General features: G+C 45.2%; 1 protein-coding gene and 1 long non-coding RNA gene across 2 annotated transcripts in view; one reads left to right on the top strand and one right to left on the bottom strand.

Moving 5' to 3' along the window:
• Nucleotides 1-16,106, bottom strand: part of LOC142774536 (uncharacterized) — a 117,258-nt gene that overhangs the window by 41,567 nt on the left and 59,585 nt on the right. The gene's annotated exons all lie outside the window — the stretch shown is intronic.
• The window catches only part of LOC119180811 (endoplasmic reticulum metallopeptidase 1), a 62,941-nt gene continuing 55,884 nt past the window's right edge, over nt 9,050-16,106 (top strand). Inside the window, exon 1 of the mRNA XM_037431946.2 lies at nt 9,050-9,773. Coding sequence (XP_037287843.2) covers nt 9,155-9,773 — 619 coding nt within the window. The 5' untranslated portion in view covers nt 9,050-9,154. The remainder of the gene's footprint in view (nt 9,774-16,106) is intronic.

Below are 16,106 nucleotides of genomic sequence, written 5' to 3'. Positions count from 1 at the left end.
CTTTGCGCTGAACATTATGTAAAAGGGCGATAACAAACTTGAAGGAATGTGGCAATATGTTGGTACCCTTCGAATATGAGTTCGTGTGCGCGCATCTTTGTCAGATATCCCTGTATTATCACGCGTGCGCATGCAAGGTTTAGTGGTAGTGCCATTTATATGCGTTGCGTCTAGTAGAATAAAAGCAGTTGTTAGTAAGCGCCAATGCCTATCTCTTCAATTCTTTGTGGTCCGTCTTGCTTCGCTCTTCAGTTTCCACCCTAATCAACCAAGTATAGGTCCATCTGATGTTTTATTTTTGTTTTTACCCTCTCATTTCTCTCTCTTTACCACCCCTTGCTATACCTGTATAACTTTGCGCAGGTTAACTGGATTGATATAAAAAAATGTATGCAAGTTCATCGTGCGCATGCATTGATGCAACCACTATTTGTAATAAAATACTTAGTGTAACCTCTCTTCTTACACATTTATTGCATACGTGATTGTTCAGAGACTTGCATTGTCCGCCGACTACGATCTTAGATGAGAGCAGCAGTGTTGGAAAGATAAGTATTATATATGGGTGAGCTTCGCCTTTTTTAGCGCTTTATTATTATTAGGGATATGTACCAACTGGCTCGCACTGAAACTCGCATTTAAGTAAAAGGCAAGCCAAGTCAGGACGAGCAACGGGCCCAGCAGGTTTGCAGTAACGAAGCATTGTGCAGACCTACAGTGCAAACTGCGATATTTTTTATGTATAACAAAACCTTCTTTATTTTATTACTCGGTTTAAAAGAAGAACGACTCGGCGTGTTTGCTCATGAGAGCACCGAATCATTTCTATTTGCGAATGCAAGTTCACTGCACGTTTGAGTAACATTAGAGAGTATAAGTGCAGCACTTATTCATTTAGGAATACATTTTAACGCAAAATTTCGCAATGAAACCGCTAATCAATTACGCTGCCACCATAAACTGTAACACTGTCTTCTACTTTTTGTTTATAATGCGATGTGAATTTGGTTTCATTAAGGAATGTTTACTGTAGCGTTCAACGCTTATTGCATTGTTTTTTTTATATTGCAATTGATGCCTAGGAGTATGCCAATTACGTACTGTGTAAGCTTCCTTTGATTAATGCCTTGACGCTGTGGGCACAGTAATAAATAAATAAATAAATACTGTATGACAGGAAGGAATCTCGCTATATCCGTGATAGGGTTCCAGATACGTATTGCAACGCAGCATACATCTCTCAAAAAATCGTCCATCCTTCGAACAATGTCATGTCAGCAGCTGCAGTACGACAGCTATTCTCATTTCTCGTCTTGAGCATTCACAAAGCAACGCGACATGTACAACGCGGTATGCAGCTGTCCCGGCTCGCCTTTTGTTTGCGGGGTTCACGAATTAGAGAGCGCACAATGGCGTGCGGTGTCCTGCACTGTCCCATTGTGTGCTCCGCATGACGATTTATACGCATCCACTTTCGTTCTCCTCTCTCTCAAGTAACCGCTCTGGGCGCCATATGTTTACTGCTGCGCAAACTCTGATTGTGCATCGTTGCCTTGACGACTGCGACCACGACGCAACGTCAAACTGCGCACGGCATTGAAACGGACGGCATTAGCCGAAAGCTCGAAAAAAAAAAGTGTGCACGGTGAAGGACAATGACCGAAGTAAGGCAAAAAAAAGTGAGCTGGCTTTAGGATCATAGTGAGGAAACAAGGAAAACGTACAGGATAAACGCAAGCGCTTGGTTTGTGTCTCTGCATGTGTGTTTTCAGGATATGCTACAAGCTAGCTATATTTACGCTGAACCAACAAGCCCATGTTCGCACCTTTAGCCAAAAATGAAAGATTTAGCTGTTTTTTTTTTCGTTTCTTAGACTCAATATTACCGTCACCTAGTAAACAATGATGCCAAGGAAAGTATGCAAGATGTTTTATTCGTTAATAGCAACGGTCTCATTCTGCAGACTTGATGCCTTAACGTATAGAATGCGAAAAATTATTGGTCCTTCATTGTGAACTTGCTTACAGCGCAACACCAGAAACACAGACTAGGAAGGAGCAAGAAAAGAAAAGACGGCGCTGTCTTTTCAATCTTTTTCGCTCCTCCCTGTGCCGTTAGTGAGAATTCCGTAAGCAGCCAAAAAGATTTGGTTGACGTCAAATGACCTGACGGCCGTCATAGAATCAGAAAAAACGCAACCTTTTCGGCTACGCTGATGGACTTCGTCCTCACCGAGGTGGCACAAACGGTGCGGCCGCTGATGTCTACAACTGCGGCCGCAAAGCTATTCGGTCCCGACCGATATGCGTCTACGAAGAGCGCGTTTTCGCTTCTGCTGTTTAAATTAAAGTAGAGGGCTTTGGCCCTCGCTTTTCTTTTACCCTGATTATGTACCAGATGCATGTTTCGTGGAAGTGGATGAACCATGATTGTCGACCTTACAGTGTCTGGAATAGGAACTGCTCTCTGATTAGTCAGAGGACAGGTGATGCCTGCTCTGGGTAGAATGGCCTTGCCGGCTCCAGTGCACGAAAGTCTGGAAATCTGGGCAATGCGCTGCACTTCGATTAATTCGTCGAGCTTGTTATGGACACCCAACGCCTCGAGTTTCTTGGTGCTCGTTCAAGAAGCGAGGCACAAAACCTTTTTGACAGCTTGCCAAATCGACTTCTAGTTTGGCCTTTTCGACAGTAGTCCAAATGTGCATAGAGGCAACGTAATTGATACGAGTTAAAAGGAAGGCCTGGAATAGCCGGAGGAGGTTGTCCTCCTTGATGCCTCCTCGTCTACCTGAGGTCCTTTGAATAGGCCGAATGATGGCAGCAGTGTGCTGGTGCAGATTCTGTATAGTAGCTGCATTCCTTCCGTTCTCAAAGATGAACATGCCTAGTACGCCTATACTATATAGTGTCTTTGCGGGGGATTTCCGCACCGCTCTTCGTGAACAGGGGTATGTCGATCTCCAGGGTCGGTACACACCCATTACGGAGTTGCCCCATGCGAATGAGTCGGTAGACAAGGAGCTCGGGCTTGTCTGATAGCGCGAGGTTCATACGATATATGTGTTTATCAACCGTGCGTACAGCTTCTTGGAGCGTAATCTCGGTGTAGCCCACCGAGCCACCCGGTACCAAAGAATGATGTCATCGGCATAAATGGTGGAGCCGATGTCATTGTTGGTATAAATATTCCTAGCTAGAGACGTCATACCTGAGTTAAAAAGAAGAGGCGAGATTCCTGCCCCTTGAGGAGTGCCCGTGCACTAGATAAAACTTTTCCGATTCCATCTCCCCTAACCTGATGGCGGCGGTTCTGTCTGACAGGAACAGCCCTACGAAATTAAAGAAACGCCCACCAAGACCCAGCTCCCAGATGGCTTCGAGGATGTGATCGGGCAGTATGGTATCGAACGCCTTTTTGAGATCCAGAGTTAGAATGACTCTGGTATCTCTGGTCGATGACATGCGATTTGATGAGACGCATGGCATCTTGCTTTGAAAGATGTGGGCGAAAGCGAACCATGTTATATGGGAAGAGGTGATTGCGCTCCATGTACTTAGAGACTCTATCATTTATGACATGTTCAAAAATTTTGCCGACACATGATGTGAGCGAGATCGGTCTAAGATTTTCTGCTGTGCGTTTCTTACCGGGTTTGGGTATCAGTATGACCGTGGCGTGCTTCCACTTGTGTGCATATGAGCCATTTTTCCCATGTTTGTTGATTAAGTCAGTTAGGAAGGTGACGGATTCATAGTCAATGTTTCTGAGCACGCGGTTCATGACACGGTCAGCGCCTGGCGCCATGGTGCTGTTGAGTTTGTGAAGTGCAGACCTGACTTCCCATTCCGATATGTCGCCGTCCAGCTCGGCGGAATCGCATCCTGTGCAGCCGGTGGTGGCGTGGTGTCTAGCGGGAGATGAATTTCGGCTAGATCTTGCATGGTCGAATCTTCGCTACGATGAGTGAGTGCCTGGTGAGCAAGTCTCTAGATGGCCGACCTTTGAGCGACTCGAGTGTCGGTATGTTTCAGAAGGTGTTTAAGCAAGTTCCACTTATTGCCACCTACCCTCATCTGACCGTCGACCTTGTCGCGCGTTTCGATACAGTGTTTCTGTTCTAACACTTTAGAGTATGACGCAATTTCGGCATTGATCTTGGCAATGCGTTTTCTTTGTGATCTGTTCAATCTGTCTTTAGCCAGCGGTTTTTTTTTGTTTTTTTTAGACACTTTAGCTTCAAAAGGTGTGCAAGTGGCTGTTCGTGGTTGGGAAATTCTCTTCTGTTTCTATTTGCTTAGTGGAGGCAGAGACATCAGAAAACAGGGTGTCTATCCACTCTGCATAATCAATAGGAGCCTGGGGCTTTGTGAATTCTGCTGGAGCGGAAGAGGTCCCAATCAACGATGTGGTGTATTGTGGTGGTTTTGCATTAAGCATGCAGTGTCATTTAGATAATGAGATGGTCGGAACCCAGATCTTCCCCCATGTTTCGCCGTGACGACTTGCCGCCATAGGCGACCAGAGAGAGATCTGGGGTCGAGGGTCCCGTTACCGAATCGCCTAAACGAGTGAGGAAGCCGGGGTACGTTATAGTAGCATGAGATTGTCCTGTATAGCCTTACATATAGAAGCCACGTTGAGTGAGTCTTCAACGTAGCCCCACGAGGAGTGAGGCGCGTTTAAGTCGCCAGCTACTATGAGGGGTATGCTGGCACCGGTAGCCATCTCTACTGCTTTACCTATGAGGTCGTAGAAGCGCTCGTTTTGACGAACTGCATACGTTAAAGATAAGCAATGCTCTGCGCATGTGCTTTCCCGGTAAGAGTTCTGTACAGACATATTCGGCATTAGAGCACCTATCTATGTATCCGTGATCGATGGCTGTGATGCCCTTTTGCCCTTTTTGACCAAAGTAACGACGCATCTGCCACCGTTCTTTACGCGTTCAAAGGACTTGTAACCACAAAACGTGGTGCCGGACGTGAGCATCTCTTGTAACAAAATTACTTGTGGTTTTTATGCACACGGTAAAAGGTATTGAGCTAACACTGCTTTTTTTTTCTTTTTGAATCCGTAGCAGTTCCACTGCCAGACACGAATGTCGGTGTTAAATACCGCAGCCATGATTAGAATTTAGGTTTATCAGAAGACTGAGCCTTCGGATCGCTTTGCGGGCACGGTATCTGCTTTTGTACAAGTTCCGCCACAACGGTGGGGTCTGATTTTAACTGCGATAATTCTGTCAGGAGCGCCATATACTCCGGGAAAACCGTCCTACGTTCAAAATCCCTCCAGTGAGAATCAAAACGATTCTGTGCCTTGAGAATTGCTATGTCTTCAGTGATTTCTTGAAGCGTCGAAGAAATCTTCAAGGAATCTTTGATTTGGTTGAGACTTTCATTGGCGTCGACCTCAGGAACATCACCTACAACTCGGCGCTTCCGACCATTAGCACCATTTTGGTTTCCATCTGGTCTCGCTGCTGAAAAGGCGGTTTTAATCATTGCTAATTCCTTTCTGACCTTCGCCAACTCCACGAAGTGTCGCGTTCTCATTCCTGACTTTCTTAAGCTCCTCCGACTCCATAGCGGTGATGGTGCCCGTGCTTACCTGGGTAGAAGGTCCAGCTTGTTCTCTGTAAGGCTCTTCACTCTTCTCTTTGGAGGCCCATTTCGCGGTGACGGGAAGCGCGGATCCACGTTCTATGGTGAAGGGCTGCAACCAGTCACCTCAAGACGGCCCAGGCGGCCCGCCCTAGAGCGTGGGGAATTCCCGCAGGTCCACGTCGGAAGTACGTTCCATTTCTTTTTCCTTTCCCCTCTGTCGAATGACAAAAGGTGTCTGGTACTTCTGTTTACAGGCTTTGCCTCCGGTAGAGTGGCCTTTAATTGCCGCAGTGTTTGCAGCTACCTTGGCACGAGTGTCCTTGCTTCGGGTCCTTGGTTCCACAGTTGCGACAAACGTTAATCAGTGGAGTGGGGCAGACGTCCGCTCGATGACCAAAGCGGGTGCATTTGCTGCACACCTCGATCTGCTTCTAGTAGCGGTAGCACCGGACTATTGCCGGGCCGACTCTGATGTAGCTTGGCACATCTCCTTCATCAAAAAAGAACGACGACAGAGCCGGTTTCCTTGATGCATTTGACTCCGCCAATTGTGGGGTTTTCCTGGTGTACAACGAGCCTTGCGAGCTCGGCGTCGCCGATGTCGCGTTTGACGTTGCGAATCACCCCCTTGACATAGTTGACTTCGGTAGCGGCATACACCGCTACTTCGAGCTCTTTTCCATTGACGCCAATGTTCCTGAGAGCCAGGATTTTGCGAGCGTTGTCTTCATTTTCGGTGAACACCACAACGATGTTTCGCACGACGTTGGGGCAGACTAAATCGGTGGAGGCTTGAATGACGGTGATCCCGGCCGCCATGAAGATGGCGGTGAAAATTCTATGCAAGATCTCTGCTTAAGTACGTATCAGAAAAACTTTGAAAGTTATTCTTAATTTTTTTTAGATTACCATGGCTAGTTGTACCTTGTAGCACACTGGGAATGGTATAACGTTGTGCATATATTTAAACTATATACGAATGCCTCTACAATATAAAAAATAATGACGAATTTTTATGGTTTATTTTTTTTACACACCGAGACCTTGCCTTGTAAGTGAGCAATCAGAGGGAGTTTATACTACACCGTGGGTTTCATCTATTTTTTTTTCTAAAAGCCAGCACTGAAATCTTCCCCCCCCCCCCCCACCAACATTCTCAAAACATGAAGGATGACTCCGCAATACAAAAATACTACATTTACAGAGGCTACAAGCTAATCTTTTTGACAGAAATGACCCCCCTCCCCCCCCCCCCCCCATAAGATGGCGGTGAAAATGCCGTAGCAACTGGCTTTGCGTAAATCTAGACCATCTTGGTGTCTGACAATAATCTTCCGATGCGTAGAAGGTAGCTCTGGCATACGCGAGGCCACGACCACTCTCTTCCTTAGGGCAGCCGCCCGGCGGCTGCTTTGGACGCCAACCTTGCTGCTATCTTAGAAGCGTCCTGAAGCGTTGGGTTGAGACAAGCCGCTCTCCGCCGCTTGCCCCTTCTTGGCCGATTTAGACTGAACCACTTGCCATTCAACTCCTTCCGTTGCTTCCATTTGATCTCCTTCACCCCTTTCGACGGGGTTGGAGACACTCGACGTTGATTGAAGTTAAGGTCCCTAGATGAAACAACTTGTTTCATCTATAGGGACCTTAACTGAAGTATCGTAGAAGCTCTCCCTGGTATTGCAAGCGTAGCCGTGCCGATGCCGCTCGGAGCGGCCGGCATTCCTAGCTAGGTCAGACTAGGCTTCAGTGGCGCAAAGTTGAAAGTGCCGAAAAATGTCGAAAACTCACTCAGAGACGACTCTCCACACTTCCTCGTGATCAGGGGGACGAAACGCACTCGATCAAACGAAAATGCGGATGAAAGTTGACACATCAGAGATCACAGAGATGCAAAAGGCCGGAGCGACGCGGAGGCACGTCCGCACATTTCAGCGTTCTAGGAGCCAATCCTTCAGCAGATATCGAACCCAAGCATTCTGCGTGGCAATCAAGTGTTCTACCACGGAGCCACGCCAGGTCTGTGCACATTACACAACCTAAGTTTTCCATATTCTTCGCAGTGAACCGAGATATGTGTGCTGCTTGCAATGTGATAAAGTTTATGCGATCATAATTGACCCGTGCCTCTCACCCCCTTCTATAACTTAGTAAGGAAGGCCATGGCTACTGCGCGTGCCCCCGCTTTGGACCATCGCAGCAAAATCTGCATATTCTGGATGGATGGTAGGAGCGTCCCTTTCTAAAGTGGCGACGACTTGTGTGCCACAGGCCTCGACAAGAAAAAAAATAGTCTGTCCCTTCTCCTTCAATTTTTTTGGGACGGAGTAGGGGGGTGAATGCCTTGTCTGATTTGATTGCATGTTACTATAGAGAAAAAAACAAATGTTAGTTCACAACCCAGTTCTCTGCCCCTTGCTGTAGAATGTGCTTATTCTCTTAAATATTTATGTTGGTCCTTCCTCTCTGGTTTTGAGCCGCCAATGCTCTAATCATCTCTTACTTCTATCGAGGGCATGTTCAGTTTTCCATTGTTGCCCGAACACCCAAACGTACACCTGGGTAGTAAACACCACATTCATTCTGAACACACTGGTTATGATGATGACCTATATGCGTGGCTTTCACCCACTCTGGGGCCCCACCGCGGTGGTCTAGTGGCTAAGGTACTCGGCTGCTGACCCGCAGGTCGCGGGTTCGAATCCCGGCTGCAGCGGCTGCATTTCCGATGGGGGCGAAAATGTTGTAGGCCCGTGTGCTTAGATTTGGGTGCACGTTAAAGAACCCCAGGTGGTCGAAACCTCCGGAGCCCTCCAGTACGGCGTCTCTCATAATCATATGGTAGTTTTGGGACGTTAAACTTCACATATCAATCAATTACACCCACTCTGGGAGATTGGGAAAGAACCAAATAATTTATAAATGTGATTGCATATCAATTGTATTAATAACGAATTTTAAGATAGTTGAAATAAGTTAGCTTTATCGTTTATCTTTCTCACAACACGTGCATTGTTTTTACCGAATCTCGATTTATAACTGCGCGCTCTTGGGCGACCCGACCTCGCGGCAAACAGCAAAGAGCTTCGAGTCATCATAAAATGCCTCCCTCCTTGTTTCGTTCTGGCCCTTTCGATAGTTACTCCGAGTGTTTTTTTTTTTTTTTCCTCACTGCCATCCAGTAATTCACTCCGCCTGTATGACTTGTCGCTTAACGCTATTTGTTGCCATACGGCTAGCACTGCCAACCGTATATTTACTAGTGAGCCTCCTAGTTTGTTTTTTCCATTGCGAGTACGAAACACCGTGGCGCTTCGAATTTACGCGCGTGGCAGGCCGAGTAACGGTATAATCGACGCTCTAGCCAATCGCTGCCCGTTAAAGCAGTCACGTGACGCATCTACAACACCACCGCCGCCAAGCGGTCGCATCGGAACGGGACGCACAGCCAGCACAGCCGAGAGCGCACACGCGGGAAGGGCGGTCACGTGCTCGGCGCGCGACGGCGGCGGTCGGCATCGAGAGAGAATCGAACGACGTCGTCGCGATGGCGTGCGATGCGCGGGACGGCTCGCTTCGTTACCGCCAGAAAGGCACCAACGGCGTTCACCAGCCGCCCTGGAACGGAGTCCTCCAAGACGGCGTCAGCTACGTCACGACGCAAGCCAACGGACAGCGGCAACCGCTATCCAGGCACGAAAAGCGGCTGCTCGGCGAGACGTTCTACGCGTTCCTTCTGGCGTTCTACATCGCGACGACGTTGCTGGTGCGTAGCCTACAGGTGTCCCTGCCCGACGCCGTTTCGTCGGACCCCGCCGATGAAGGACGCGTGTTTGTGGGTGCCAGGGCGAAGCAGAGGCTCGCCAAACTCGTCGCCATCGGCCAGCGCTCCGTCGGGAGCCTCGAGAACGAAGTGATCGCCGTGGACTACCTCATGCGCGAGTTAGAACAGCTCAGGGAACGGGCGCGGCCCGCGCACCGGCTCGAGTTTGAGGTGCAGAAGCCGAACGGGTCCTTCTTTCTAGACTTCATCGACGGTTTCACCTCCAGCTACCGCGGAATACAAAACGTGATCGCCCGGCTCTCACCGAGGGAGCATCCGGCGGTCGATCAGAGGCATTCCTTGCTCGTCAACTGTCACTACGACACGGCTCCCGGCAGTCCAGGTAAGCATACGCTCAGTCACGCTTCGTTCCTAAACTCGATTCCGACGATCAGTCACGCTCCATCCTAAACTTGGCTCGGACGGTTCCGACGAGCGCGCGCACCGCTCCGTGTTCCTTGATTGGCTGTCCAAAAGAAAACATACAAGTCTCGAGTGCTTCAGTGAGGGGTGCACGCGGCGAGGAGCGCGCGGGTCAGACAACCACCCCGGCTTTTGTGTGCACATCAAATGTCAGAGGTACTTGAGAAGATTACACCGCCGCACCGTGGAATAGAACGACGACTCGGAGCAGCGCGACGCCTTACGTGGATCGCCTGTCGTTTCGACGGCGGGCGCGTCTGCTAGCGGCGACCACGCCCCCCCTCACTCATTTCGCGAACAGCTGCTTGCCCACACGCGGAACCCGTCTCCCAGTGTGATCGTTTTCTTCGCGTCGTCGGGCGGCTCCTCTGGCGAGCGAAGGTCGCGTCTGCACACGGCCAGCGAGAGCTTGGTGGTAGCCAAATTACGCACGCGTCCTTCGTCGACGTCGTACCGCTCCGCAACTGACGTAACCTTCCCGGGGCGCCTCTTCCGGGGCCGCCGTGGTTGTGCGACGCGCCGAGAATACTTTTGTTGCTTCCTGTCGCGGCACAGCTACGCTGCCCGGACATTTTCTGTGAGTGTGGAATACATCTGCTATTGTCAAACGATCGCGTGGCCGTAGAACTGCGATTTTTCTGCGCGAAGGCGACGGCGGCTTTTTACATTTACGGAACTGCGCCAAATTTCCTCACTATCAGTGCACACTTGCCCAGATAACAGACTTCATCCCAGGGACATCCCAAGAAAGTCCAAACATCCCACATGAAACAGGGTTGGTTTTTAAGATGTCCTCTGGACATGCTCATTCCACTAAAATGAACCAAGAAATCAGGAGGGCTGGCTGATAGTCTACTCGGAGTGGAATGCATCTGTTACTGTCAAACAATCGCGCGGCCGTGGAACTGCCATTGTTTTACGAGCAAGCGACTGTGTGGCTTTCGCTTTTGCATTTACGGAACTGCGCTAAATTTCCACAATATATTATTTGTGCATAAAAAAATTGTGATCCCGCACACAAAAGATAGGAATATGACACTGCATATCCATGTCTGAGTGTGCGTTGTGCTACAGCGTACACAATATCATTCATCTGGGCTTGGTGATTGAACTTTACAGGCATACAGCACAGGAGGAATATGCACATTGAGCATCGCAACGGTATAAATTGGAAGTGACTTCTGGGCTAGACTTCTCCACATGTGATGACCATGTAAATACTTTTCGGGTTTGCTGTCCCTCACTGCATGTTTTGGGCATTCTCTCTGCCACAGAATCAATTACATGGTCAGGGTAGTCTGCAGTAACTTCCCTTGTTGTCTTAACGCTTCTGGCAGTTTACGAAGACATGGCCGTTTGAGCACATTGGTCAAGCTGAGGTTTACAACACCCTGACTAACCAGTTTTGAGAGTGCTGAGTTGAATGGGAGAAAAGGTTTATTACCCGAAGATTGGTATAGCCAACAAATGTGATCGCTGCTAAAAAGGAAGAACACGTCAAGGATACGAAGTCGCACATGGGAAGAGAGAGAAAGAATATAAGAAAGGTCATACAGCCTTTCTCAAAAGTCTCATACGGGAGCTTGCATGTAAGTTCAAGGGGGTTAAGGAGAGTTCTTAAGATAGCCAGGGCATTGTAGGCATTACTCTGAAATTTGAAAAAGTCGCAGTAAATGAAAATGACAATACCCTGACCTTTGAAAATGACAATGCCCTGGCAGAAAAGTAACTGAAACACAATATAGCGAAGTTAGCAGCAAATGTTTAAGTACATTTGCGTGATGATATCTGAAAACTGTATTTTACTTTTAAAACTGTTGCAACCTGAAGCTTTGCCCAAAGCCTCTATTATCAGATTTAGCAAGTATTGGCCACGAAAAATAATGTAATGGCAATATAAAATAAATAACAGCAAATTTCAATATAACTTATATTCCCTACACTGGTGTAAAGATATTTTCAAAATGCATCTTACCTTGAAAAGTTTTATAATTTGCAGGTTTAATTAAAGCATCTATTATGACCTGTAGGTATTGGCACAGAAAAATAATAAATCACAATGTAGCAAATTAACAGCAAATTTCTATATAGTTCACATTAACTACAAGGGTGTTATGATATCTTGAAACTATTTTTTCTTTAAACGTTTTGCAACTTGCAGCTTTGCCCAAAGCATCTATTATCAGATGCAGTATGCATTGGTGCAGAAAATCAATTAATACTATGTAGTGAATTAAATTTTGATAGTTTACATTAATTACATTTTGTATGATGACATTTTATCTATCAGATTTAACTAGTACTGGGACAGGAAAATGATCTAACAGTATATAGAAAAGTTAACAGAAATTTTATTGCACCAGTACAGCAAGTAAGCAGTTTATACTCATTCATTTATTTAATAGTGTCAGCCCTGTTATTACAGAAGTATAAAATACAGTGTCATAATAACATGATTTTCATGTTCATACACAAATAAACTATTTATTTGGAAAGAAATGCACTACAAAAAAGTATAATCATGTTCATACGGGTCACCAATACAAGATTCTCTGGGATACAGTTAATATGGTAACAAAAGAGAAAAAACAAAACAGCAGTAATTAGAACATAGAAAATCAAAACACATAGAAGAGAACCAGATAACTAAACAACATCATGTTGTATGGCATCATTATTTTGGCCAGCAATATGTGTAACATGGTTTTTACGTTTTGAGGCAATGAGTCCCACTCTTAAATGGTTCTAGGCAAAAAAAGAACTATTCTCAAAGCAATGATTCCAGGTAAATAGGGGTAGAATGAATATACTGTGAGGATGTTGGGAAGTTTCATCATTTGAAAGTATTTATTGTGATCACTTTGCTGATTTATAAATAACTTGATAGAAGAACTTTGTCTTTCATAACTTCTGAGCTCGAGTAAAAGTCTGCAAGTGTGCAAAACTATGATGGGGACCAACACCGGCACCCAAAAAAGGAACCTCGAAAAAAAAAAAAAGGAACCTCAAAGCAAGTCTTTGCACTCTTTATGCGAGTCCCAAATTGTTTTTCTGTATTTGATAGGATGCAGCTGCCTATAGAATACTTGATTGATTTGATTGATTTGTGGGGTTTAACGTCCCAAAACCACCATATGATTATGAGAGACGCCGTAGTGGAGGGCTCCGGAAATTTTGACCACCTGGGGTTCTTTAACGTGCACCCAAATCTGAGCACACGGGCCTACGACATTTCCGCCTCCTGCCTATAGAATACTGATAACTGGGAATATTATTTAGTGTTTGAAATGCACATTTACGATACACTGTTTTATTTATATTCAGTACCATTTGTCTGGTATTTATTTTATTTATTCATTTATTAAATAGGATAGGATGTGGTTGCCAACAAAATACTCACAATTGAGAAGAAGCTTTTTATGTGTTTGAAACATACATTTAGACTATTTTTATATTTAATTCTTTTTGTCAGGTATCACGCTAATGTGCTATATTTTTGCAGATTGGCATTAAGTTCAACTTGGTCTAGATAAGTTTGATTTCCTTGTATGATATGCAATCTTTTGCAGATATAGTCTCACGGGCACTGTAAGACTGCAAGATAGGTCATTTCGGAAGAGGCACCAAGACGTGCTTTTGAGTAACTCCTGAAAGAATAGTGTTCATGATAATAAGTTGTCTTGGGAAAGTTGGTACATACTTGAACGAATCTAGCATGACAAGACATGCAACACTTAAAACATAAGGACTGAAAAGTTTATGCTTCAATCTCCGTCCTACAAACGCACAAATTTAAGGCATTCATGCATGTATAAGCAAAAGCACAGCACTACAGAGGCGTTTGTGAAAACAGCAATTTCTTGAACATGAGGCATGGCACTTTATTGTGATCTTTAAAAGAATCTAAGCCCACAATATCTGTCTGGCCACGAGAATCGGTTCTTTAAGTGTGCACTATTTATATTTAATGACTGAGGCATAGCATATCGATAACAGTGGCAGCACACGCATGAGTCAACAGTCGATCAACTTGCATGGTTTCCCTGTGACCACAATTAGGGTCATTGCTTCGAGCTAGCGCAGTTAATTCTGAAGCAGATTTTTTTTTTTACCTTCAACTTGAATTGCTTGTGTGAAAGGCACTACTCAATGAGATGGTGCTTCATGTCGAGCATTTGTGATGCACAGTGGGTTTGAAAACGATGTTTCGCAGGAACTTCAACCTTTTTGCCTTTGCGGTGCGTAAATAAAATTTTTGATAGCTTATTTTTGTACTTATTTCGAGTAGCAATGTTCTCCAATGAAGTTGTAATCTATTTTTATGCATAGTTTGTGGTCTTGGTTGCGGAAAACAGCTGTGTAAACTAAACTTTATTTCAATGTAACTAGTAAAAATGAGTAATTTTGCCTATTTTCAAATGTTCATTTTAAATAAATCTTCAATAAGAATTATCAATTATTTGACCTGTAATTCCCTTCTTGGGTCCGAGGAAAATGAAGTTAAAATTTAACCTTCTTTCACGCAGACCCAGACGCATGCCAGATTGATATGCTCGGTTATATTACATTTTCGTACCTTCTTTCCTTTATGCCGTTGCACACTTCTTCAGTTGTTGGTGGGCATCTCTGGTGTATTGACTTCTTTCTTGTGTCCATGTTTGCCTGCCATGTCTTTTAGAGTGAATGCTTACCAAATAGTTTACATCTCTTATTCCAAGTGCTATTTCTAATGAATGTTAAATGACTAATAGAAATGGCAGGTATAAGCCAGTAGTTTTTAGTGTCAGACTTACAGCCAGAATTGCTCATGGGTGTGATCTGCACGCAGTTTTATTCAGACAGGAAGTGTCCAGTACTAAGAGATGTTCGAAAGAGGAGGCACAAAACTTCGCAACCTGACTGGCATACCTGTACAAAAATTCATTGGGGACTTGGTTAGGGCCAGGACTTTCCTTGGTAATGAAAATATGAATTTAGGGTGCTGTCTTCCGCCATTTCGAAATCATGCTGGCTTCTCAGCAAAAGCAATTGCCACGCCAATGCCACGCCAATGCCACAGATGGAAACAGAAACACAAAAGAAACTAAATGCCTCTGTTTTTCAGGGCATTCAGTAACCATGTTGACTTCACAGGTGGGTCAATATAGATAGCACTGAAACTTTGCAGGAGTTGCGTTGCAGAACTTGGGAGACTTTTGAACAAAATGTCGCTTGACATCCCTATCTGAAAAAAACGCTTTTCCCGTATCTCATATTATTTATATTTGATTGATTTAAGGTTTATAGAAGTATATCAATACTCATCTCCAGAAACACAAATCCTAAAGTAGAGACCAGTCCAATCTCTGTAGCTTACACTAACAAGGCATTATTACAGCAATTACAATAGGCGAGAAAATAATGTGAATACTTTTTAACAAAGCCACAAAAGTTTATTCCTAGTGAAGCTGCGGGCTGCAAGCGATAGGTCTGTGGACCGCATGTTGGAGAACCCTGCTTTACACCGTTCACTCTGATGCACATAATTTTTGCCACATCTCAATAGAAGCTTGTGGATGGACTACTGCATCAGTGCCATCAGGAAGGTATTTTAATGCTTCTTTTGCTCACTTGCTTCTTCAATAATTGATGCAGCACAAAACACATGAAACGTGAAGAAAAAAAAAAAGATCAAGCACTGTCTCGTGACTCACATAACAGGACAAGCACCGTCTCGCAACTGAAAAGTTTATTTTTGAAAAAAAAAAAAGAACATACAGGTAAACAAAGCATGGCAGGCATGCACATAAAGAAGAAAGTCAAGCATATCTTTTCATCATAAATATTTCAACTGCGCGACAGCGCTTGTTCTGTGCACTGCCTTTTTTATGTCTTAGTGTTTACGTGCTGCGTCAATCATGAAAGTATTCCAGCTAGCCCAACTTTCCGTTTTATTTCTCTGATGAGCCAGGCCTGGCTATCTGCACAAACACAGTATTGTGTGGGCCAAAAACACTACTTTTGCTGGGGTACATAATAGCGCAAACTCCCAGAAAGACAGATTTTAGAAAAGAAGTAAAAGAAAGCAGAAAGGTCAGGCAGTAAACTTCAGCTGTTTAATTGAAAGAACTAGCCATCAGATAACAACTCTACGTGCATGCGCGCATTAAAATGGGTAATCACTGGTCACACTCGCGTGGTCAAGAAGCTGCAGCACATTTCGGTAAACTGAAATAGATGTAAAACTAATGCAACCTGTGCCTCTCTTCTTAAT

Source organism: Rhipicephalus microplus, chromosome 10 (assembly GCF_043290135.1).
Source record: "Rhipicephalus microplus isolate Deutch F79 chromosome 10, USDA_Rmic, whole genome shotgun sequence".
Taxonomy (NCBI): domain Eukaryota; kingdom Metazoa; phylum Arthropoda; class Arachnida; order Ixodida; family Ixodidae; genus Rhipicephalus; species Rhipicephalus microplus.
The sequence above is the reverse complement of the archived record's forward strand: the minus strand, read 5'-3'. Positions and strand labels throughout refer to the sequence as shown.